This window comes from Strix uralensis, chromosome 17, assembly GCF_047716275.1.
Source record: "Strix uralensis isolate ZFMK-TIS-50842 chromosome 17, bStrUra1, whole genome shotgun sequence".
NCBI classification, from domain to species: Eukaryota; Metazoa; Chordata; class Aves; order Strigiformes; family Strigidae; genus Strix; species Strix uralensis.
In genome coordinates this window covers 7,619,846-7,645,448 of record NC_133988.1, presented here as the reverse complement: position 1 = coordinate 7,645,448, position 25,603 = coordinate 7,619,846, and the positions used below count along the sequence as shown (strand labels likewise).

Here is a 25,603-nt window from a genome sequence, read left to right as displayed (position 1 = left end):
AGCACTTCTGTAAATACAGCTTTCAGACATGAGTTAGTGAAGGGCTGTCTTCTTACAGCTGCAGATAATGCAAAAACAAGTAGTGGTGTGATTAATAAATCCTCCCCCCTAACAACCTAACTACAATCTGAAACAAGGCCAAAGTGCCTGTGCTCTCACAAGCAGTCTTTTGATTGGAGAATGTTTTGGTTAAGTGTTCACATGTGGCTCCTACCGCGGGACTTTCCTGCTCTCCTGTCCTCACTGACCAACCCAGGACTGGTGCCAGCACAAGGCCCGAGAGGAGCAAACCCACCTCTTAAAGCCCACTCCGACCCGCAAAGGCCAACTCTACCTTCGTCCAAGTGCAGCGAGCGAGCTGTTGTGCCGCTCCTACTGACCGAGGGGTTTTTAGGGTGCTTTTTAGAGCTAGTCCTGGTTTAGGTGTGCCCGGGGTGTGCTTCCCCGGGGAGAAGGCCGCGTTCGCCCGGTCCCTGCGCCTCACGCCTGCTCAGCCGGGGCTGACATCTCCTCCTTGGACCCACGCCGAGGGTTTTCCCGCAGGTCTATGGCAGCAGGGTAAGAAATCACCATTTTGGTACTAGCGAAGCCCCAGCCGGGCCCCACCCGAGTTACGCCCGCTTGTTTATAATTTTTTTTTTTCTCCCCCCCCCCCCCCCCCCCTCCCTCCCTACCACACCCCGCCCCAGAAGCCCGTTTTCCGCAGCCCGGGCCGCGGGATGCTGGCCCCGCCCCGCCCCCCCGAGGATGTGACGCCGCCGGGGCCGCCCCTCCGCGGGCGCGGCCCTGAAATACGGCCCCGGCCGCCGCCGGGCAGCGCAGGAGCCGCGGTGCAGCGCGGCCATGCCCGCCCTCACCGCGCCCCGCCACCTGGCCGCCGCCGCCCCCGCCGGCAAAGCCAAGCTCACCCACCCCGGCAAGGCCATCCTGGCAGGTAAGCGACCCCTCCCTCCCCGCCGCGGAGCTCCCCGGCCGCCGCTGCCAGCGTGGGCATCCGTGACCCGCCCCGGGGGGGGCAGCGCGCTCCCCGCAGGTGCTGCCCTGTCCCTGCCCGCCCCCGCCCCCCCCCCCCCCCCCCCCCCCGCCTGCTGCCCGCTCGGGGTCCCCCCGCCCTGCGAGCCCCCCAGCCCCGGGGCGGCGGCCGGCGGCCAAGCGGGGTTCCCCTTTGGCAGCGGCCAGAGAGTCCCGCAGGCGCACCCCGAGCTTGGGCGGCAGCGCTCGGGGGGGGGGGGGGGGGGGCGGGCCGGGGGTCGCAGCGTCGCTGTGGGGCGGTTCCTGCAACCTGTGGCCTTGCGGGGAAGGTGCCGGGATGCTCGCCACGGTACGGCGGGGTGGGCAGCAGGGGGGGTTTTCCCGTGAGCAGGAGGGAGCTGAGCTGGGGGCGGAGGAGCCGCGGGGGACCCCCTTACGCACCCCTGAAGACGTTAAGGGAGCAGGCAGAAGCGCTCGGGTCCTCCCAGCTTCAGCCCTGCTTGCACGCTGCTTTGATGCAGCTTCTCTGACGGCTTCGGGGTCCCTCCTTTGTGTCTCAGCATCAGTCCCCGTGGACTGGGATTTGTTTTCCCGTCCATTCTGACCATTTCCGTGGGATCTAAACAGGCTCTAAGCAGTAACTGCAGAGTTAATGCCCTTCTGCTTGTAGCTGGTTTGAGCTTTGAGCTGAATGAAGTCCAAGACAGTCGAAGGGTTGTTAAACTCCTTTGTAGCCGTTCATTAGCTCCCTGGTTTCTCCTGCCACTCGCAGGACTTAGCGTCTTCCCTTTGAAATGAGCCATCGTGGTCTCGACATGATTGGCATGTTTTAGAGCTTTTGTGTTTTCCAGCCAATTCCTTCTCCTACGATTATGCCTTTGTTCATCTGTCCAACTCTCTGCTCCCCTCCAAGGGCAGAGCTCCAGCCTCCTGCAGCAGGGACCCGGGAGGAGCTGCCTGCCCTCCGGCTGGGAGCGGGGACCCGAGCCCCTGCTGCTCCGGCTCTGCCGCCGGTGCTGGCCCCTGGCCTCGGTGGTCAGCCTCCTGTCGCGCAGCGCCGGAGAACTGCCGGAGAAACGGAGGGAGTGTGCAAAGGGTGACGAAGTCTCCCAGGGTCATGTCGCCTGGAGGGGTCCGTGCTGTCACCTGAGCTGCCAGGCCAAGGGGCTGGGGCATGAGGAGGAGGCAGCTGCAGCCAAACGAGAGGGTTCGAACGAGACCTTCGGTGAGGCCAGACTGCTCCAGAGCTCTGTGCTCTGCAGGGGTCTTGAGATTTAGGCTGTCACCCCCTCAAAGTGGGTTCTTAGTTCAGGCCTCTTAGTCTCTTTTATTTAGAGGTCTTTTAAATGGGATTTAATCCAAGTTTAAGATGGGAAAGACAGGCTTTTTGCTCCCCATCCAGCCCTCCCAGTCTTTCCGAACTCACTGCCCATGTGCGCTGTGTCAGGTTAGCGCTGCCTGGGCCAGGGCATCAGGAGACTTCCGTAGCCTTTGTGTACGTTTGTAATCGGGGATCATCAGCTGTGGATGGCTTATCCACACTGTGAAAGAGGCCGCAGCAGCCTTGCCTTGCTCTCCCCTGCCAGGAAAGTTGCCGTGGGTGTGTTTGGAAGCTGTTCTGGTGTAAAGGAAGGAGCATGGTGCTTGTGGCCTCTGCCAGGTGTCAGGTTGGGCAACATAGTGCAAAGCTGCACATGCCCCCGCTTGGAGAAGCCCTTCCGTGTCCATGTGAGGCTGCAGAGGTAGAAGAAGGACCCTATTGAGATGCTAGTCCTCTCCTCGCCTGCAGCAAATCATAGTAATTGGTTAATGGGCAGAAGTCCAGCCAAGCCTCTGTGGCATCTAATTGTATTAGAGAACCACATAGATGGGAGAACACTGCTGTTAACTCCCTGTGTCCCGGTCTGCTCAGCCCTCCAGCCCCTTGCTGGGGGGATGCAGTGCCGTTTGTGGCTGTTTCTGCTGACTTCAGGGGGGTTGCTGATGCTCTCAGGGTTTCTCATTTGACATCTGTCTGCACAACAGGGGTGTGTGCTCCAAAGCTCAACCTTCTGAGTAGCTGGAGGTGTCCAAGATGGACCATTCCAGCTGTGCTGTGCTTCATCAGCCTTGTACTGGCGGAGTTAAATAAGCAGCCGTCATCCCACCCTGGATGCATGTCTGCTCCCAGACCCTGTGTCTAATTGAGATCCTCTGCCAGGGAGGCACAGTTCCCTTGTGCTGCCCAGACCTGAGCAGGCTGGGTCTGGCTCTTTTCTGAAGAGACACAAGTGAAGATCTGGCTGCCAAGAGCTCTTCTCCTCCCGTTGTTGCAACAGACAAACTCAGAGTTAAAAATTAATTCGCTAATGGGCTCTTGTTTGTCCAAGCAGTTGTTGTGTGCCAAGGCAGCGCTTCACCTTGCTGTGACCACGCAGCCTGTGCCGCTGCCGGTGCTGCGGCCGTGTGTGGCCTGAGCGCACGAAGGCAGCTTGGCCGTCCTGGCCGGTTGGGTGGGTGTCGCTGCCAGGACTTGGTCTTGGGGGTGCTCCATGCAGAATGGACTTCCAGAGGGCAGAGCTGAGTGAGCATGGGTCCCTGCCGCTGTTCAACCCCTACACCCCCTTTGCAAGGGGAAGAGCCCCCCAGGCTCTGAACTGATGGTACAAAGTTGGTTTGGGGGACCTGGCACTGGATCAGAAGTAACGTGGCTGTAGGAGAACACTAAGGTTTGGTATAATGTGACTTAGCTTAAACTTTGTTAAAAACTTGTAAACATGCAGGCTTTATGCTCACATGGATGTTATCTGTGTCTAACTCATCTGCTGGCTCAGTTACCTGTTGTAAAGCTCACATAATTTTCTTGGTTTGAGGACCAGCTTGTGTCTCTTCTGCTGGGAATAACCTGTTAGCAGCCAGACCCTGGAGTCCAGCCGTGTCTCCAGCCTCCCTACAGCCAGCTTTCAGTTTCTGTGCCTTTGTTTCCAAACAAACCCCTCAGCCCACCGGGTTCCCATCCGTCCCACCAGCCTCCTGCAGGGATGGATGGGTGCTGCCAGCTCCCAGCGCAGGGCCGCGCTGCGATGGGCAAGCAGGGGGCTTGAAATAAAGGCAGCAAGTGGCAAGATGGGAGCTCTGGCTGCAGAGCTGGTGGAGGCAGTCACCCCTGTGAGGGCTCCTTGCTGGGTTTTTGGGCACCGCAGTGCTGTTAAGTCAGCTCAAGCCAGCCTGTGGTGGACTATTCAGAGCCCAGCACAAATGGTCCTTGCCATTTTGCAGGCAAACCCCCACACCCCTGCCCTTCTCCTGAGAACTTTACTCCTGGTTAGCAGCAGCTGTTTGATGAAAGGCTTTGTGTGCCCTGCCCAGAGTTAAGTACAGTCTTACTCTGTTTTTAGCCAGCTTTGAAGCCTGGGGTCTGCTCCCTCCCACGAGAAGCTCCCAGCTGCCTTGCTCTTCGCATGGTACCTCTGCTCGCCTGGAGGCTGGTTCACAGTTGCTATTTCTGCCTACACCTAATCCTGCCTGGTCAGGGAGGCAGGACGCCTGGATGCTGTCCTACATGATGCTTGATTTGGAAAGAGCTCACAATAGTCGTGGCTGCTGCTCTGGTGTCCGCTACAAACATTGAGTACTGCTGGAAAATAGCAGCAACATGCACCAAGGTCCCAGGAGGAACATGGGAAAGGGGCAGAGGGGGTCTGCAGGGAGAAAGAGAAGGGCCTACAGGGTAAGGCATGAAGCACACGTTTAGCAGGGAGCCCAGGATCACATGAGAAACAAAGCACTAATTAGAGCTTCAGTTTCCTCTTCTTTGTTAATCTCTTGGTATGATCTTTCTTAGGATATGCTGTACCTACAGAGGAGAGGAGTCGAGGACTGGGTGTGAAAGCTGAGACTTGCTTCTTGCAGAGTAGGACTCCTTTCCCAGAAGTCCCAAGTCCACCTGGGCTTCCAGGGCCATTGCCCTCCTGGGAGGGTGGGAGGGAGGTTGTGCTGCTGGGAATGGCTGTGGTCCAGCACGCTCCCTTGGCTTTTAGATGGGTGCCGGTGCTCACACCAGAGTAGGGGATGTTCCCCCCTCGATGCTGAGCCGGGTGGTGGGCTGAACATGGCTGTGGGGGAGGACTGGTGAGCATGGAGGGAACCAGTGTTGCCAGGTCTGCTCACCCTTGGTGCATCACGCCTGGCTGTGTTTTCCCCTGGGGTTGCCTCCTCTGGCTGTCATTGTTTAGGGAGTGGGGCAAAAGGAGCACGGTGGCTTTGAGTGCGTTCTTGCCTGCCTGGGAGCCCTCATGGACTGCAGCTGCTGCGGAAACCTAGAGCTTCTGGTAGGAGGAGGCTGTTGGCCCTAGGACTGGGAAACCACATCGGGATGCCCAGCTTCTTCGGTCTGAATGAATTCTGTGTGAGCTGGGGGTTAACCCTGGGCTTTGAAATGTGAGTTTCTGAGATTTTCACATGCCTGATGCTCTGCTTGACATTCTGCAGGCGACCATTTTCTTTGGGTTGACGTAAATGATCAGAAGGAGCTATCCGTCTTCCTGGAGACGATGAGCACCACGAGCTGACAGCTCAGGGATGTTGCAGCATCTCTCATCTCTGATGGCCTTGTGCAGTGCATGCCAATGCACCCTCCCTGCTCCTGCCTCGGCGGAGGTGACCCTGTGCTTGTGCCCTGAGGTCTCACATCACCTCCTGACAGCAGGGGTTGATTTTTAGACATCTCCTCTCTCTGCCTGTGCTCCAGTGCCTGATACATCGTTGTTCCCCTGTGCTGGTGGCCAGGGGACCAGAGCCTGTCCCTGAGGAAGCCTCAGTCCTGGCAGTGGCTCCCTCATTACAGCTACGGGGCTGTGCTGGGGGAGGTGTCTGACAGCCCTGGGTTGCAATGTCGGCTCCCTGTTGCCTGTCTTTAGAAAAGATTTTTGGATACTTAAGGAGCAGGTGTCGGAAGCAGTATGGTGGGTCGGCCAGGAGCCAGCACACAGCAGTGGAAGCAGGGCCTCAGGGTGTGCAGGGCAGTGGGGAGAAGGTGAGTTGAGCTGGGATGGGGGACTTGGCAGTCCCCAAAGGTGAAGTCATCACCGAAGGCAGATGATGCTGTGACTGCGAGCAAAGGGAAGTGGCTTTTGTCGTCATACTCATAGCCAAGGAGTTTAAAATATAATAATGATTTAGTGCAATATTGACCCATTGAGAAGTAAGCGCAGAGGCGATGAATGAGCGGGTTGTGAAAGGGTGGCCTGTTGAAACAGGACAGTTCCAGTAAGATTAGGGACAAATTACTCCATCCCATCCCCAGCATTATCTGCAGCGCTGTTTGCACGGGGCTGTTTATCCACCTGATGGCACAGGGTACAGAGAGGTGCATTTCATGTTTGTCGTTCTGTGTATCTCCGGTGGGGTTCAGACTTTCGCCAGCCTGGCCGTAGCACACTCCTGTGACGAAAGCGGCCGTGTGCGTATTTACTGATGGATATGCTGAACCCCCGTGTCCCCCACCGGCCTTGCCCCTATCAGATAGGAGACTGTCCAAGGGCCCTAGCCCCAGGGCAGGGGATGGATGCTCTCTGAGATGGGCTGACCTGTTGCAAGACATGTTTTTTCCCTTCTAACTGACACACAGGTAATCTTTTAGCAGTCTGGTTTGGAGGAAGTGGCCTTCCCTGATCTCAGCGCCGTGTAAGACCCTTTCCCACAGAACAGTCCACGTGATGGTTTTCCCCAAGGATGGGGCTGTGGATGGGTGGTGAAGGGCTGTGCACGGCAGGAGGAGGTGCCCAGGCGAGGACTGCAGCGCCAGCCTTGCTGACAGCCAGCCCTCTGGCCTTTCGGCCCTGCTGACAGCCAGCTCCCTTTCTCTGAGAGTGCTGTCCCCAGCAAGGTGCCTGCCTGCTCCTGAGCCAGGCTCTGCCTCTGAGCCCATTTCACAAGATGGCCCGTGGTGGGATGATGCGGAGAGGGTGGGGCTTGTTAAACTCGTTTCACCACTGTGGTCATGGTAGGATTTCTCCACCACTGCCTTTAGCTGGGTTATGTTAATATGTGGCTCAAGAGCAGCATGGATGGCTGTCAAGGAGGGGTCGATCCCGCAGCGGCAGGGAGCAGGCAGAGAGACCTGGGCTGCAGAGAACCGTCATGAGCTGGTATTTCTACCTCCTTGATTTGTAGCACCCTGCTGGTCTTTGATTATTTTTATTTTTTTGTTTTTTATTTCCCCAGTTCTGAAAAGTATCTTGGCTAACAGGGAAGGGCATCAAGTCCCCTCATGAGGGTAGGAACTGTAAGCACAGCATTCAGGAGGTGGGCAGAATTGCTGGCTGTGCCCACAGCGTGTGACCCGTGTCACGTCTCGGCTGCTCAGCTCACCCTGTACACCCGCACCTTCTGCAAGTGGGCTGGGTGCCCTCCAAAAAGGGGGTAGTGTGGGGGTCAGCTTTCACTGGTGCTCTGGAGAGGAGCTGGAAGCCTGTTTGTGCCTTCCCTCCATCCTGAGCCACACAGCCTGCAGGAAGGGCAAGCTTCAGACATGGATCCTGTGGGAGCTCTGCTGCTTTGCTTCCAGGCCCTTAGGAATAACTGCCTCTGTCCTGAAAGGATCCTGCCAAATCTGAAGTTAAAAGGAGCTTTTTGTATGGAAATCAAGTGCTTGTGTATCTGCATCTGAAATTACCCCTGAAATGGAGAGGCTGAAATTGCTCTCCAGGTGCTCACTTCTCATCAGAGCTGCACAGAGCCCTGCTGCTCTGTCAGCAGGAGCAGGATGTTTTTGCAGGCGCAGCCACTTGCAGGAGTGGAAGAGGGCCAGTGCCACCTCCTGCCCCTCTGTGACTCCTGAGCAAGGTAGTGAGTGCTCTGCTTGCTGGGGCACTTGCCCCTCTGGGTAGGGGTTTGCAGGGGCTGGCAGTGCCAACCCCAACTGTGCAGCCTTGGTTTGTGTCAGCCTCTGATGTTCTACTCGTCTTCCCCATCACGGCTGCATCCTCCTGCCCTCGGCACCCACTGGGTGCTGGAGGTGGGGTCCCTGGGATGGGCTGGTCAGGGGGTGGCTGGTGGTGTCCCCAGAAGCTGCTCACTAATGGGGTTTGAGGTCATTGACTGAACCTGAGGGCGCTGCGTGAGTGTTGCAGGGGCAGCACCCTCCTGCTGTCCCCAAAACCCCTCTCCTTTCTGCCAACTCTCCCCAGCCATGTCCCCGAATAACTCTGCTGGCCCCTCCACAGAGGAGAGCTGAACTTTTTCTGGGAAAATCATGCCAAGTGGCTGACAAACAGGTATTTTTCCCTTCTTTCCCTTCCCTGCTGGGCCTGCGAGGTCAGGATTGCTGGCAGGCGGGCGCTTGCAGGCACGCTGCAGGCAGGGAGCCATTCCTAACACCAGGCGTGGGATCCCCCCCGCCCGAGGGACCTTCTCTGGGCTGGGCAGAGCGACCTTCCCTGAAGGACGTCCTCTCTCCTCTGCCTCTGCTGCATCCAGCTAATAGCCAAAAGCCTTGGCTCGGCCTCCGGGCTGCCCCACTTGCTCTTTCACCTCCTGAGTGCTGGCTGTGGGCTGTTCCTGCTGACTCCGCAGTGTTGCAATAGCTGAAGCTGCTGGTTAAAGTCCGGGTAAACAGGTTGCAAAGCACTCGGCAGCCCTGTCGAGGGAGAGGGGCTGAAAGAGGCTGCTGCTCACGGGCAGTAGGGTGATTTATTTGCATAGAATAAGGTTCCTGGTGGAATAAAACAGCATGGGGAGAGGACACTTGACCTCTGATGGGTCTCACTTCCAGGGAGGGAAGGGGTTAAAATTGCCCCAAGTCATGGAGTTTGTCTGGAGTCCCTGCCTTCTGTGGAGCACCTTCCCGTGGGATTTGGGGCCAGAGCAACACCAGGGGGCAGGGAGGGGACCTGGCAGCACATGTCCCAGAGCAGGGCCAGGGAGAAGATCCTCCTCTGGGTGCATTTCCCTGAACAGGCCTGTTTGCCTGCCCTGTAATTTGCCTGTGCGGAGCTGCCAAAGGGGTGTCGGAGTCTGTCCTGGCTGTGCAGCAGCAGGGCAACCTTTGGGCAGGGTCCCCTCCCCTCCCCTGTCCCCCGTGAGTGGTGATGGAGGCAGTCAGGGGGCCAGCGTCCAACCATGTCCCTGCCACTCTGCTCGGGCCCTGGGGTGTCCCCTGCCACAGACGGGGCCATGTGTGTGTGCTGCAGCGGGCCAGGGTGGCTCTGGGCTGGGGACACCTTGTGCATTCAGCTTGTGGTTTGCTGTGGGGAGCCAGCGTGGGTGCCCTGTTCCTCCTTAGCTCAGGTGGCTCCATGCCCCAGAGGCTGCTGGTTCCCAGGAACAGCACGCTGTACCTTTGCCAGGACACTCACAGGCTTCTGTGGATGCGGTTTTGCCCATGGGATGCTGCCTCCCCAGCATGGACAAATGCCCTTAATCCTGGCAGCTGCTGAGGCTGTGGGCAGGTTGCAGGAGGCGCAGCATCCCTTCCTGTGCCATTTGGTGTGGCTGCCATAACTGAGGTGCTGGTTGCCCTGGACTGGTGCTTGTCCCGGGTGTTTCCCTGCTGTCTGGCTCCTGGAGGTGCTGGAGCAGCCACTGGTGCTGGGGGACTGAGAGGGAACAGATGTTTACAGCTCTTAAAATGTCCAGCACTTTAGGTCTGCAGTGTAGGAGGGAGGGAAGTGGCCTTGGCAGCACCTGGGGTGTTTGTGTGGCTGCGTTGGCAGTGGGGCTGGTGGCACAGTGGTGTGTAGCAGCACAGAGAGGTGCCAGCTGGTACTCAGCTTTTCGGGGACCATTGCACCCAGCTGGAGGACACCGCTTCTCATCACATTGTTCGCCAGGGACCCCCCAGCTTTTCCCGCAGGAGCTGTTTGACTTTGCAGGAGTAATTATAGTGCTTGGCAAGCCCCCAGCTCCCACTGCTGTGGAACCTGCAGTGTCTGCCGTGTCTGCTGGACGTGCCGAGGACGGGACACGGTTGAGGGGAGCAGCAGGATTGCTCTGGGGACCCTGGGGATGGTGGCTGTCCTCCTGTGGTGTAGCAGAGGAGCGGCGGTGGCTGGCCGCAGTGGCGTGAGCTGGCCTCGCTGCGGCTGCCACGGCTTCCTCCCACGCCGCCAAAGCACAGGGTGCTGCGGAGGCGTAAAGGCTGGCCGTGGTCACCCATCGCTGCCTCCTGGGAGGTGCCTGCCTGGCCCGTGCTGAGCAGCCACAGCCCCTCCTGGGAACACAGCAGGAAACAAGGGGCCTTTGTCTGCTGCTGTGGAGCCGAGCTGGCCTCGTGCCCTGTCCCCAGTGCTCCATGGGGCCGGGATGCTGCCAGGCTGGGCTGGCAAGTCCTGCCCTGGGGCTGGGGGACCAGCGCTCAGTGCCATGGCATCCCCACCCCGCCATGTCTGCAGGAGGAGGGGGTTACTCTTGGAGCGTGGAGCTGGGCTTTCCTGTCATCTCGGCTGTGCTGAGTGCTGGCACCGAGGAGCGCAGCCCACTGCTGCTTGTGCCTGGGGGAAAACCCAGGATAAGGCTGTTTTAAGGTGGGTGCTGCCCAGCTGCTGGAGGGAGTACAGTGAGGCTGCTTTCCCTCCAGAAGGACACCTCTCTCTCTTCACTGAGAGAAGGTAGCGGTGCCCTGGGGGATGCCAGCCTGCCCCCCAGGACATCCCTGTGCTGGGTGAGCGGCTTTGCCAGGGGCACTCTGCGGGAGGGAGCTGGAGGCAGCACCAGAGAAGCTAAGGTTCTCTCTTGTAAATCTGGAGAGACTGTACAGAAGAAATTAAGACTATATGAGAAACTCTGCTGTCCAAGGAGTTGGGGCCGGCTGGTGCTGTCACAGGGAGCAGCCATGGCCTGGCTGCCGTGTCCCCTATCAGTGTCCCCTTGCAGGGTACTTTGGAGGGTGCTGATAAGCAGAGCTGTGCTCCGCTGCGTGGCATCAGGTCTGTACTTGATCGCAGAGCAGGATAACCCACCACTGCCCCCAGCCCCTGTGCTGACCCTTCCTCCCTGGGCTGTGGCAGAGCCGTGCCGGGGGTGGCTGTGGCGGGAGCCGCAGTGCTGCTGTCACACTGAGAGCGTGGCTGGACTGCAGGGGCTGGTGCAGGTGGTGTGGGAGACTGAAAGCTGCAGCCGACCTGGCCCCGCACCGGGCCATGTCCTGCAGCCTGGGGCCTGAGTCTCCCTCCCTGGGCAAGGAGCCAGGAGGCCCTCGAGGGCTGCTCTGGTGGGTGCCCAGCCCCAGCGGCAGCATCCTGGGGCTCCCCAGCATTGCACCGTGTAAAGCTGCTGCTCAGGGGCTTTGCCCCAGTGTTGGCTCGTGCCCTGGCCTGGGCTGCAGCGGGGTTTGCTCCTGCGAGGCCTGGGGGAGCTTGGCTGGGCCCCGTGCTTCCTCTTTGCACCGGCACAAAGAGCTCCCGCTGCTCGGCAGGACCCGGCTGTGCTTTGATGCAAGGAAACGAGCTGGGCGGTTGTTAGCCGGCCGGAGAGAGCCCAGCTCCTGGGGACCCCCAGCCCAGCCGGGGTTGGTTCTGCTGCCCCGAGGCAGCTCGCAGCAGGGCCGGCTGCAAGTGCTTCGAGCGAGCCAACGGGAGCCCAACCACCGAGAGCTGGTGCCACTTGTTGCTGTGGTGCTGGCGTGTCCCCTGGCTGTGGTGGGAAAGGCTTCAGCCGGTGTAATCAGTGCCCAGCAGCCACCGCTGCGTGAGCCTGGGGCGGCCAGACAGGCTTGATGATAATTGCGCTTCCGCGCTGGCATGGCTGAGTCTGCAAATGGGCTCCTGCCGGTGCTGGATGAGTGGTGCTGGGCCTCGTGCAGCACCGTTGGGCTCCGTCGGGTTTATAAACCCCCATGCTGGCAGCTCACATATGGGGTGCGGGGCTATGGAGGGAAGAGGTGCCTTTGAAGGGGAAACAGCAGCCATGGGTGTGGTGTTTTGCCCGGTTTTCCCACCCCTTTGGCCGATCCCCTTGCCAGCTCTTGCCATGACCAGGTGGTGATGCCTCTGCTGGGTGCCGGGTTGGCACAGAGCCCGGCTGCCATGTGAAGTCCCCGGGGGTTTGTCGAGGACAGGGACACGGTGTCCCAGCCCAGACCCGGCTGCCAGAGGTCTTGGGTTCAGCTGTCTTGAAGCCAGCAGCAGCCACGTGGCGCTGGATGGGCACGGTGCTGCTCCAGGCTCCAGCATCCCCTCCTCTCCCACCCAGGTGGCCTGGCCGGAGGGATCGAGATCTGCATCACATTCCCCACTGAGTATGTGAAGACGCAGCTGCAGCTGGACGAGAAGGCAAACCCTCCCCGCTACAAGGGCATCGGTGAGCGCGCACCCAGTGCCCTGCACCAACCCACCGGCTGGATCTGGAGGCTCCTGCGGAGCCTGGTTGGAGCTGGGGGGGTGAGCGGGGTTTGGTGGGGTGGGCAGTGGGGGTGACACAGTGGCCCTCGGTGTGGCGGGTAACGGTGGCACCGCTGTGCTCTGCCGCAGGGGACTGCGTGAAGCAGACTGTCCGCGACCATGGCATTCGGGGGCTGTACCGAGGGCTCAGCTCGCTGGTGTACGGCTCCATCCCCAAAGCTGCCGTCAGGTAGGTGTCCCCCATGGCATGGGGTGAGTTGGGGGGGACCTCAGACAGCAGCAAACAGTGGGGTGGGTTTGTCCTTGGTGTCCCCAGCAGCACTTTGCCAAAGCTGGGTGCTTTCTCAGATGGAGAGGGTCCTCTTGCGTGGCTGCTCCCAGGGACCAACCCAGAGCATGGGGTGCAGCCCCACGGCCGGGCGCTTGGGGGTTGGCACGGTGGCTCCTTTGCAGGTTCGGGATGTTCGAGTTCCTCAGCAACCAGATGAGAGATGAGAAGGGGCGGCTGGACAGCACACGGGGCCTCATCTGTGGGCTGGGCGCTGGTGTGGCCGAGGCCGTGGTGGTGGTCTGCCCCATGGAGACCATAAAGGTGGGTGGGAAGCAGCCACCAGTGTCCCCCTGCCCCAGCACCCCTCCCTGGGCCAGGTTGGGAGGGGGCGAGAGCCAGGGATGCCCAGCTTTCAGGGACCTGAGGGCTGGTGGGTTTGCTCGGGCTGGTGGGTTTGCTCGGGCTGGTTTTGTAGGGGAAGAGCTGATGCTGGAAAGCCCCATGGATAGGTCAGGTCTGGTGGCTGTGGATCCTTCCCTGCTCCAGGGAGGACCCCCCCACCCAGGAGCCATCCTGTCACCCATTTTAGCACTGTAAAACCCATGCGGATCGCTTGCAGGGGCGGTTTCCCAGGTTTTCCTCTGCAAAATATACTGCTGGCTGTGGGCGCAGGCTTCCCCCATGGTCTCACCCAGTGTTGCCTGGTCACGTGGGTCAGCTCTGATCTCGGGGCCATCCCTGGAGCAAGGCGAGAGGTGCCCAGCAGCCCTTTGGGGCCATCGCATCTCCCCTCGCCTCAGCCAGGACGAGCACGTCGTCTCCCCACAGGTCAAGTTTATCCATGACCAGTGCTCCCCCAAGCCCAAATACCGCGGCTTCTTCCACGGCGTCCGGGAGATCGTTCGGGAACAGGGTGAGTCCCGGGGAAGTCGGTACTCCACGGTGCAGGGATGGGGTGGGAGGTGGGGGACGGGTACGGGCTGGGACCAGCGGCCCAGGGAGGTTTTTCTCTGCCTGTGTGAGGCTGGTGCTCCCCTCCAATGCCCTCTCTTGCTGCAGGATTGAAGGGAACCTACCAGGGCTTAACCGCAACTGTCCTCAAGCAGGGATCAAACCAGGCCATCCGCTTCTTTGTCATGACCTCCCTCAAGAACTGGTACAAAGGTATGGTGCTCCCATGCCCCCAAGCCACGCCAGCTGCATTGCTGGGTCCCCCAGCCCATCCTCGGGAGTTAGGCTTGGGCTTTCCATCAGCACATCTTCCGCTTCTTGTGGCTCAGCGTCTCGTGATAGAGAAAGGTGAAAGCTGGGGCAGGGGGGCCCCAGCTCGTGGGGCTGCAAAGTCCTGGTGCCGGAGCATCACCTTCACCCCCACCCTGAGCCCCTCAGTGCTGCCTGGACTCCGTGGGGCTGATGCTGCTGGACAGGCCCCTCCAAAGGCCCTGGTCCCCAGCTTAGCATGGTACAAGTCCTGACCACGAGCAGCCAGACCTGGGACTATCCTTGTGGGCTCCCTTGGGGATGCCATGCTTCATCCCCACACCACCACTGCCCTCAACCTCTCCTCCTTCCCAGGGGACGATCCCAACAAGGTCATCAACCCCTTTGTCACGGGGGTGTTTGGAGCCCTTGCCGGAGCTGCGAGTGTCTTTGGCAACACCCCCTTGGATGTGGTGAAGACCAGGATGCAGGTACGGCACCAGGGCACGGTGTGGGGCCACTCTGCCTGTGGTGGGCTGGGGTCACTCACTGTTTGGGAGCTGTTTTGTGCAGCCCCTGGGTCAGGTGCCCAATTCTGACGAGGTTTCGGGGGAGCCTGGGGATGCTGCCTCCTCTCAGCTGGGCCGTGGGGGTGCTGGGAAGTGTTTGCACAGAGGTGGGGACATCCCTGCCAAGTTTGGTGGCCTGCAGCAGTGAAGGGGGGTTGGTTCCTCCTGGTACACCCTCAGCTCTCTGCCTCCCCCACAAAATGCCCCCAGATGTACCCCTGGCTCTGGCCTCTGACCCTGCTTTTCCCATTCCACAGGGACTGGAAGCACACAAGTACAAGAGCACCTGGGACTGTGCCTACCAGATCATGAAATACGAAGGGCCCCTGGCGTAAGCCCTGTGGAGGGGATGGGCAAGGGGCGGCACGGGGGCGGGGGGGGCAGGATGGGCGGGGAGGGGGCTGTGAGGGCACCCAGCCCGACGGCCCCCCTCTATCCCCGGCAGGTTTTACAAGGGCACGGTGCCTCGCCTGGGCCGCGTCTGCCTCGACGTGGCCATCGTCTTCGTCATCTACGATGAGGTGGTCAAGTTCCTCAACAAGGTGTGGAAAACGGACTGAGGGGGCCGGGCCGGGGCGGCCCCCACCTCCCTTGCCCCGCGGGGCTGCAGCCGGAGAGCCGTGACCAAGCCCGCAGGTGCCTGCTGGCACTGCCCGGCGGCCAAGTCTGCCCCACACGCACGCCCTCCCCCCACACCCGGCCACCTTTATGTTTAGGAACAGGCTCTGGAGCAGGTTAAATTATTAGTTGTGTGCTAAAAGGAGTGGGGAGGAAGCAGCATCCCAGCATCCAGACCCCCAGCATCCCAGTTATGCCCACCCCGATCCCCTGGTGACACTTCCTCCTGGTCTCCGGGGTGACGTGTCCCCTGGGATGGTGGCCCTATGCCCCCAGGGCCCCCCAGCAACCAGGAGCTGCCAGCTGCCTGGGGGCCAGCTTTTTTTGGGGGTGCGGAGATCCCCCCTGAGCCGTGTGGGTGCAATGGCCAAGCTGTGCACCAGGCATCACAGCGGGCAGAAGCTCCTGGGGCCAACACCACTGACTGGGAGCAATGCACCACATCTCACAGCAGCTCGGGGGGGGCCCACCACCTCTACACCCATGGGGACAGGAGGGCAGTTACCCACTGGCACTACCCTGGCCTCCCTCCTTCCTCCTCCCTGCCAGCACTGAGACCCCCTGGGGTCCTGCTTAGCCCGGGGTTGCTGAGCAGGTGCTGCTCAAAATTGCACATACAGCCAGGCCTTTAGTTCTCCTCACTGCGGGACCGGGATTGGGGCGAGCCGGGTGCCCCCATCACTTGCCGTTTACAGTTGAGACGCGTGTGCGAGCCGGGGTGAGGAGGTACAGCCCCGTACCGCAGACTTGGCCCCTCGGCCAGGGGTGCAAACCCCTTCTTCTGCCACATTCCCCCCATCTGCCCTCCCGCCGCCTCTCTGCGGCCCCATAGGTAATCCTGTAGCTTTCAGAGCTTCATGCTGACCCACTAATACCTGTGGCTGTGGGGCCCGAGCCCTGCCCTGCCCCATGCTGGGCTCAGCCCCACCAGTTTGTGCCAAACTTCTCCCAAAGGCACCGGGGAGGTGTGGGAGCCAGGGTTGAACCCGTCCCTCCTCCCTCCTGTCGCCAGTGGTGAACGCAGCCTTAACACGGGAGGGCGAAGGAGGAGAAGGAAAGCCCGGACATGGTTTGCCTGTGGCTTTCTGCTCTGAAGCCAGTGAGGGTTGGGTGCTTGTTTTTTTTTTATTATTATTATTCTGTTTTACATTCCCAATTTGAATAAAATCAGTCTGGCTTTAGCAGCTGTGTTGGCGTCCGGGCTGTGCTGAGCAGGCAGCGAGCAGCTCCTGCGGTGTGGATGAGGGTCGGGGATGGTTCCCCATCATGTCGAGCTGGCACTCCTGGGAGAGCATCAACTTCAACCCAGCACTGCCCATTCACAGATGCTCCCAGGCAGCTCCAGGGTTGCATTGTCCCATGCACAGCATTTTATTAACCATCCTGGTTAATTTTGTTAAATCCTCACCCTGGCTGCGGAGTGAAGAGCTGGGATGGTGAGGGGCGGTGGAGCAGAAGGGAATGGGCTTTGTCCCCCCACCCAGCCCAGGGGAGGTGTGGCCAGGGCTCCCAGTGCCGCTGCTGCCGCAGCCCTCGCTGCTTGCCCAGCGTTTGGCTACACGGGGCAGGGAAGCCATCCCTCGGGGGCTTGTGGGGTCCTGGTGCCATGTGGGCCTTGCTGCTCGGTGGGTCCTGGCTGCTGGCCACCGGCCACCTGGTGGGTGCCACGGGCAGCTGCCCGCACCGGTGCTGCCTGGGCAGGAACAACACCTGCTGGGCCCTGGGCACCCACCGGCCTCGCTGTTACTGCCACTCGTACTGCGAGAGCATGGGCGACTGCTGCGAGGACTACTGTGCCACGTGCCACCGCGCCGGTGAGTGGCGGGAGGGGATGGCACCGGCTGATCCCCGGGGCTGGGGACGCCAGCCTGGGTGGCAGGTGTTTGCTATTATGTGTTAGCCCATACTTTGAGCAGTAATGGGATGCATCTGGGGATGCCGGCTGGGCTGGATTTGGAGCAATATCCCAATTTTCCGCTTTTTTCCACGCTGAACGTCTGGCTGCTCCCAGTGCAATAAGAGCCTGCAGGGGTGGCCTCTGGTCTGCAGCTGGTGGCAGCACTGTCATTACAAGCCTCAGAGCTGTCAGTGTGGGACCCAAGCGGGACAAGCCCAGGTGTCACCCCTGCCACTGCTGCGGGCAGTGCCTTGCATGGGGACACAGGAACTGGGGGCTGCGCTGGGGGTGACAAAAAGGGAGCAGGGGCCAGCCCTGGGGAGTGCAGAGCCAGCCCACCCTGGGGACCCCAACCTGGGTGGATGCTGACCGTGGCCCCCTGGACAATTGCAGCAGTCAGCCCTCCCTAATCTCCAGGGAGATTAACGGGGTCCCAGGTCAGCGCAATGCAGAGCCGCGGCAGTGGCGCGGGGATAAAGGCCTGCAGAAGCGGTGCACAATGCCACTGCACTGGCGGGCAGCCCCTGCCTGGGGGTTGGGGGAGAGGGGCTGCCGGGGTCACCCTGGCCCTTTTCCTTCCTCCTTTTTCCCCCTCCCCTGTGCTGCATGTCCCCTGCTCTCCTCTGTCCATCCTTCACACCACTGAAGCTCTCCTTTCCCCCTTCCCATCCCACCCGCTCCCCCGGCCCGCTGGCAGCGGTGAGCTGCATGGTGGGGCCCTGGGGGCCGTGGAGCGGGGGCAGCTCCCCATGCAGGGTTGGCAGCAAGGCCCGCAGCTGCCAGGTCACTGTCCCGCCCCAGCACGGATAGGAGCCTTGTCCCAACCTCAAGCAGTGCTGCAGGTGCCTGGGGGAGCACCCGACCTGTGGGACAGCCAAAGGTAATGCGGGTCCCTCGAGGACGCCCACCTCCCTTGTGTGTGACTGTCTCCCGGTGCTGCCATCCCCGCTGCCTGTCCCGGGGTGTCTGTAACTGTCTGTGTGTGTCCCCTGGCTGTTCTTCTGCCAGGGGTGGCCAAGATACTACCTGATTCCTTCAACTGGGACTTCAGGGATCCCGGGGGGAGAGCTGAGCTGCTGCTGCCAGAGGAACTGTCCAGGTAGGTGTGGGGCTGGGGCCCCCCTGCACCTCCCATCTCCAAAGCTGTGACCCCTCTGCACACCCCCCTGCAGCCATGGCCCCTTTGTAACCCCCAGATGCAAGACCTCTTTGCATCCCCCCAGCCATTACCCTTCTTCCCCTCCAAACCATGGCCCCTTTGCACCCCTTCCTAGACCCATGGCCCGTTTGCACCCCCCTAGAGCCAATACCCTCCTCCCCCATCCCAGCCCCATGGCCCTTTGCACCCCCCTCTTAGAGCTGTGGCCTCTTTGCATCCTCCTAGAGCCATCACCCTTTCCACCCCTCCAAACCATGATTCCTTCACAACTGCTAAAGCTATTGCCCCTTTGCCCCCACAGACCCATAGCCCCATTGAACCCCCGTACAAAGCCACTGCCCCTTTGCACCCCCTCCTAGAACTGTGGCCCCTTTGCACCCTCCCAGAGCCATTACCCTCCCACCTCCCCCCCCTCCTTGAAACCATGGCCCCTCTGCAACCCCCTCCCCAGAGTCATTACCCTTCTCAACCCCCCAACCATGGTCCTTTTGCACCCCCAAACCCACAGCCCCTTTACATCCCCCCATTCATCAAGAAAACACCACAACCTCTGCCCTCCAACTACCATTTCCCCCCACTTTTCCCCGCCTTTTCCCCCTTCCCAGCTCCCCCCTCCCCAGCTACTGTGGCTATTTCCACCTGATGCAGGTGGGGCCCCCCTGCCACGGGCAGGCCTGGAGCCGCTGGCTGCACCGGGACAAGCGGGTGTGTGTCGAGTGTTGGGGGATGTGTCCCACCACAGTCTCTGCTGCACCGGACATGGGCTGCAAGGAGCCAGGTAGGTGTAATGTGGGGGTGGGGAGCACCCCTTCGGAGGCGCTGTGTGGTTTAAATCCACCTGGCAGCAAAAGACCACACAGCTGCTCACTCACCTTTGCCTGCCCAGGGGATGGGATAGAGAATTGGAGGGGTGAAGGGACACTCGTAGGTTGAGATAAAAACAGTTTAATAATTGAAATAAAATAAAACAATAATAACAATAATAAAAAGTACAAATGGGTAATGCACGATGCGATTGCTCGTCACCCACTGACTGATACCCAGCCCGTTCCTGGCTAGCGATCCTGGAAAAAGCCAAGATCCCAGAACCACAATCCCAAAATTGAGAGAGAACCCCCTCCTTCCCGGCTACCCCTCCTCTATATACTGAGCCTGACGTTACATGATATCAATATTCCACTGGCCAATTCGGGCCCCGTGCTCTGGCCGTGCTCCTCCCCAGGTTCTTGCACACCTGCGCACGGGCAGGACACGGGGAGTTGGAGAGTCCTTGATCTCTTAGCAACAACTGAAAACATCAGCGTGTTATCAGCATTCCTCTCATACCAAATTCCATACTGAATCCAAAGCACAGCACTATTCTAGCTACTAAAAAGAAAAATTAACTCTATCCCACCCAAAACCAGGACACTATCCACCCCTTATTCCACACCACTTACTTTATTCTCAGGTGCCATGTTACCCAATACATTCTAGTTAATCACCATTCCTTTCCCTGTTTTTTGATGTATACACACAGATATCATTCTCTTAGTCTATGGACTGTCCCTCCAAAATGTATGATGAGTTCATTTACTCCATAACTTCAGATTCCATCTGTCATGACAGTCTTTTAAGGCAGGAGGGGTGATGCGGAGTTGGCTCAGTCAGTGGAGTGTGTGACCTTGGTCAGAGCAGTGGAATGGTCTGTAATCTCTGCTACATTTGGAGCTCATAGCTGATGTATCTGGTGTGGTCGATGTTCACAGTCTGTGGGCTGAAGATGACAATTCTGAAGGAAGTTGCTGGGCACCAATTGCTGAAATCAGTTGTAACTGTTGAAGTTCATTTTTTTTTTATTAATGTGATTCCATTAGTATAATATGTATCAGCTGTAGCGATGATGATATTGAATAACAGGGGTTTTTAGCAACTGACATCACACAGTTCAATGATTCAGCTATTTTCACCTAAGATCAAATCCCCTTGAGGCACACATCAGACTTCCCCTTCCTTCTGCATTACCTACCCAGATTCTTGAGCAAAATAATCCCATGCATGGTCTTACCTTTACCTGAGGCAGGAATAACCCAGACTGAATTCCCCAGCACTTTTAATGTGCACTCCAGGGACTTTATCTCCATCTACAGTATGTGGAAGGTTTGACTGGGCAGGGCCAGCCTGGTGGGCAGAGCCTCTAGTTTTGACTAACCAGGTGGCTTTTGCAAAATGTGTGTCCCAGTGTTTGAAAATTCCACCACCCATTGCTCTCAGTGTGGGTTTTAGCAACTGTCATGGTTTGGACTCGGCTGGCAGCCAAACACCATGCAGCCACTTGCTCACTTTCCCCCCGCCCAGGGGATGGAAGAGGGAATTGGAGGGATAAAGGGGAACTCATAAGTTGAGATAAAAAAGTTTAGTAATTGTAATAAACAATAATAGTAATAGAAAATACAAACAAATAATGCACAATGTGATTGCTCGCCACCCGCTGACTGATACCCAGCCCGTTCCCAGCTAGCGATGCCAAAAAAACAAGATCCCATAATCGTAATCCTGGAAGTGAGAGAGAACCCCCTCCTTCCCGGCTACCCCTTCTCTATATACTGAGCCTGACATTACATGATATGGAATATTCCACTGGATAATTTGGGTCCGGTGCACTGGCTGTGCCCCCTCCCAGGTTCTTGCACACCTGCGCACGGGCAGGACATGGGGAGTTGGAGAGACCTTGATCTCTTAGCAACAACTGAAAACATCAGCGTGTTATCAGCATTCCTCTCATACTAAATTCCATACTGAATCCAAAGCACAGCACTATTCTAGCTACTAAAAAGAAAAATTAACTCTATCCCAGCCAAAACCAGGACAGCAACCCATTGTACTGCTTAATTTTCCAGAGGCTGGTGCATGACAGGGGATGTGATATACCCACTCAGTGCTATGTTCTTTGGCCCAAGTGTCTATGAGATTGTTTTGGAAATGAGTCCCATTATCTAACTCAATTCTTTCTGGGGTGCCATGCCACCAAGACTTGCTTTTCAAGGCCCAGAATAGTGTTCCAGGTGGTGGCATGGGGCACAGAATATGTTTCCAACCACCCGGTGGCTGTCTCCACCACTGTGAGTACATAGCATTTGCCGTGCCGAGTTTGTGGGAGCATGATATAATCAATATGCCAGGCCATCCCATATCTATATTTTAACCATCATCCTCCATACCGAAGAGGTTTTAACTGCTTGGCTTGCTTGATTGCAGGACATGTTTCACATTCACGGATAACCTGTGTAATAGTGTCCATGGTTAAGTCCACCCCTCGATCACGGGCCCATCTGTATGTTGCATCTCTTCCCTGATGGCCTGAGGAGTCATGGGCCCAGTGAGCCATAAATTTCTCGCCCATATGTCGCCAGTCCAGGTCCACTTGGGCCACATTAATCTTAGCAGCTTGATCCACCTGTTGGTTGTTTTGATGTTCTTTGGTGGCGTGGCTCTTGGTCACATGAGCATCTACACGACATACTTTCACAACCAAGTTCTCTACCTGAGCAGCAATATCCTGCCATATTTCAGCAGCCCAGATGGGTTTGCCTCTGCACTGCCAATTGCTTCATTTCCATTGCTGTAACCACCCCCACAGAGCATTTGCTCCCATCCATGAGCTGGTGTAGAAATAGAGCACCGGCCACCTTTCTCGCTCAGCAATATCTAAGGCCAGCTGGATGGCTCTCACTTCCACAAACTGTCTCGATTCACCTTCTCCTTCAGCAGCTTCTGCAACCCATTGTGCAGGGCTCCACGGGGCAGCTTTCCACTTTCAGTGTTTTCCTACAATGCAACAGGACCTGTCGGTAAACAGGGCATACTGCTTCTCATTATCCAGTAGTTTATTATATGCTGGGGCCTCTTCAGCATGTGTCACCTCTTCCTCTGGTGCATTCCAAAATCTTTGCCTTCTGGCCAATTTCTGACCACTTCCAATATTCCTGGACTGCTAGGGCTCACTATTCAAACCCATTGTAGGATCAGTGTGACCCACTTACTCCACGTGGCATCAGTTGCATGGTGTGTAGAGGGGACCCTCCCTTTGAACATCCAGCCCAGCACCAGCAGTTGGGGTGCCAGGAGGAGCTGTGCTTCACCTGCGGGGCTGAACTTATCCTCAAATTGCTGAAACTCTAAGACAGTTTCTCCATGTTTCTCTAGGCTGCCTGGTGGTTTCTCCACAGCTGAGATGCAGGCCTATAGGGAGGAAGAGAGATTCTCATTGAACTGCCGGAGTTGAGTAGCCACTTCATTCACGGGTGGTGCCTAATTGTCTCCTCCTAAATCTACTATCGCCAGTGAGGTGGCATATGATGATGGTGTGCTCCGTACAACCTTCTGCCACGCAGCTTGTCCACATGGGACATCATCTGGGTCTTCAAGTAACTGCATGTTGGTTGGATTGTAATAAATCACCTCCTGCACAGCTAGTTCCCTCAGGTACCGAATACCTCTATATTGACCCACGTGCCCGAATTACATACAATCTCTTCCTTGTAGGGATACCTTTCCCTCACACCTGACAAGAGCTGCCTCCAGAGGCTATGGATTCCCTCCCCTTTTCCAATTGCTTTATCAATGTCCCCTTCCCTAGCAAGGGACCCCAGCTGCCTGGCTTCTTTACCCTCTAAATCCAACCTACTCACCCCGTTATCCCAGCATCTGAGCAGCTAAGTGACAATGTGCTTGCCTGGATGACAGCTGAAATCTTTTCATATATCCCTCAGCTCGCTCAGGGATAAAGATCGGGTGGAGGTGGTTACTGTCTCATCTTCTCCTTCCTCCTCCTCCTCCTCTTTCTCCTTAGGAGGAGCATCTTCATCCCTTTCTAAATGTGATGACTTTTGTGTCCATTTCTTCTTCCATATGGGGGCGACTGATACCGGCGTGGGTTGGTCCTTCAGTTCAGCCGCAACGCCTGTCGTGGGGGCTGGGGTGGCTGCAGTGTCTGTTGTGGCTGTTGGAGTGGTTGCAGCGCCTGTCATTTTGTTATCAGGTCCAGAGACCTTCTCTTCCCCTTGAGGGTACCGAATAGTGTTGAACAGGGCTCGGTAGGCATGGGCCAGGCCCCAGCACATTGCAGTGATGTGTGCCTCTCTGGAATTGCCAGGGTGACAGCATACTTTTTCTAAATATTTTACTAGTTTTGGGGATTCTGCACTTGTTCAGGGGTAAAATTCCAGAACATTAGGGGTGCCCACTGTCCTAGATACTGTCCTTGCCACTCCTAACTCTCCAGCCCCGGGGTAGATCTCCAGGTGATACTCTTAAATAGTTGCTTAACCCTGACCAAAACTGAACCACATGCAGGAACACGCTGGCTCCCAGCAATAAGACAACCGTGTTAGTGTCAACATTCCAAGGATATTCAAAATCTTCTAAATTCTCAAATGCTATTTTAAGTAGCCTGGAGGAGAAGGGGAAGGTGAAGGAAGGTGTCTCCCTCATGGATTGACTTTTCTAGGAGAAAAGGTCAAGCAGGTAGTTGTTAACCCTTTCTGCTAGATGACCCCCGAAGTACAGATGTGACGACAGTGCTGAATACAAATACTGGACTAGTCTCAGGACCGACAACTTTATCGTGCCATAAACCAGTGTTACATAGTACAGCAAAACAAAAATCTCAATCCACATCCCAGAGGTGATAAGCAATAGCACAGGGACTCTATACGGCCAGTGAGGTGATGCACAACTCTAAGAATGAAAGCCACAACTCTAAGAGCCAATAAACCGACATTATGACCAGCAACTATTAAAACAACATAATGAATGATTATAACAAATGCATTGTAATACCCTCTGGCCAGATCTGTTGTTATCCCAACCCTTCGTGCCCCACATTGGGCACCAAAAAGGACTGTTGTGGTTTAAACCCTGCCGGCAGCCAAACACCATGCAGCTGCTTGTTCACCCTCACCCGCCCAGGGGATGGGATAGAGAATTGGAGGGGTGAAGGGACACTCGTAGGTTGAGATAAAAACAGTTTAATAATTGAAATAAAATAAAACAATAATAACAATAATAGAAAGTACAAACGAGTAATGCACAATGTGATTGCTCATCACCCACTGACTGATACCCAGCCCGTTCCTGGCTAGCGATCCTGGAAAAAGCCAAGATCCCAGAACCACAATCCCAAAATTGAGAGAGAACCCCCTCCTTCCCGGCTACCCCTCCTCTATATACTGAGCCTGACGTTACATGATATCAATATTCCACTGGCCAATTCGGGCCCCGTGCTCTGGCCGTGCTCCTCCCCAGGTTCTTGCACACCTGCGCACGGGCAGGACACGGGGAGTTGGAGAGTCCTTGATCTCTTAGCAACAACTGAAAACATCAGCGTGTTATCAGCATTCCTCTCATACCAAATTCCATACTGAATCCAAAGCACAGCACTATTCTAGCTACTAAAAAGAAAAATTAACTCTATCCCACCCAAAACCAGGACAGGCACAATGCACTCTAAGGTGTGTGGTGCCTCTGAAGGGACATCCCCCCCATGGAAGAGCATCTGTCCACATGGCATCTTCCTTTTATATCCTTAATTATAAATGTAATATATTTATATATAAAACAAATATTATAATATACCACAATATATATATATGCCATAATACTATAGGACATTACAATATACCATAATAAGATAAAGCAATAATATGTACTATAAATCAATAATATATTGTATAAAAATAAATATATTTAAATAGAATATTTCAGTTGGAAGTGACCTATAATGATCATTTAGTCCAACTCCCAATATGTATTATTGCATATGTAATACATATAGCTATACATATATTTTTATAATTATATTTAATTATTCTTGGCACACCCCAGCTCTCACCAGCTTTCCCTTCCAGGATGTTTTGGGTAGCCACCTCTGTGGTGGGGTGCCAGGGCTCATGGGTGCAGGAGGGGCTGCAGGATGGGTTGTGTCTGCTCCCTGCAGGCTCTCATTTTTGTGTAGCATCTCCCCAGGAAGGCGAGCTGAGCTTCCCCATGCCACTGCTCGTTGCTGGGGAGGCAGGAAATGAAATAAAAATGTGGTGTCTTTTATAATTTCACCCTCCTGCAGGCTTGCTGCTTGCCCTTGGAGCCGACTCCCTGTTTTTTCCATTAAGTATTTTGTTGAAGAATGGGAAGAAACCTCTGCTTATAAAGATTAAATGTAAGGGAATTGCCAAGGTATGGTCATTAATGGTGGAAGAACATCATGCTGTGATTAAATCTGGGTGAGAAGATGATGTGGCAGTGACACGGGAGGACAACGCAATGATGTCATGCTCAGCCATGACATCACACCATGCAACAAGCTGCCATCGGCGAGCAACATGAGGATGGAGCTAGCATCCTTCCTCTGTGTGTTCGGGCTGGCCCGACTGCAGGGAACTGTTGGATGAGCCATGAAGGGTGGCTCAGCTGCGTGCTGTGGTTTGCAGAGAGAAATTAAACGTAGGCACCCAAAGTTTGCACGTGGGAGATGATGCTGGTTGGTGTCCGGGTCCAGCTGCAGGGCTCAGCATCCCCCACTGGAAGGAGCAGGGCTGGACTGGGCAATGCTGGGCTGTGCTG

General features: G+C 56.9%; 1 protein-coding gene and 1 pseudogene across 1 annotated transcript; both read left to right on the top strand.

The window, feature by feature from the left end:
* The first annotated feature begins 777 nt into the window (after positions 1-777).
* Positions 778-16,129, top strand: SLC25A1 (solute carrier family 25 member 1). The gene is made up of 9 exons (XM_074887253.1): positions 778-934; positions 12,142-12,249; positions 12,420-12,519; positions 12,744-12,882; positions 13,390-13,474; positions 13,621-13,725; positions 14,137-14,252; positions 14,588-14,661; positions 14,776-16,129. The coding sequence occupies exons 1-9, from the start codon at positions 844-846 to the stop codon at positions 14,888-14,890; spliced, it is 933 nt and encodes a 310-aa protein (XP_074743354.1). The 5' UTR covers positions 778-843; the 3' UTR covers positions 14,891-16,129.
* Positions 16,130-16,554: 425 nt separating this feature from the next.
* Positions 16,555-24,998, top strand: LOC141951162 (somatomedin-B and thrombospondin type-1 domain-containing protein-like; annotated as a pseudogene).
* The last annotated feature ends 605 nt before the right edge of the window (positions 24,999-25,603 follow it).

What these genes read in the sequence shown, in the direction of transcription:
- SLC25A1 (XM_074887253.1), top strand. Translation starts at nt 844, where the DNA reads ATGCCCGCCCTCACCGCGCCCCGCCACCTGGCCGCCGCCGCCCCCGCC. An exon ending in CGGCAAGGCCATCCTGGCAG is followed by an intron (nt 935 to 12,141) that starts GTAAGCGACCCC and finishes TCTCCCACCCAG; the next exon opens with GTGGCCTGGCCGGAGGGATC. An exon ending in TCCCCGCTACAAGGGCATCG is followed by an intron (nt 12,250 to 12,419) that starts GTGAGCGCGCAC and finishes GCTCTGCCGCAG; the next exon opens with GGGACTGCGTGAAGCAGACT.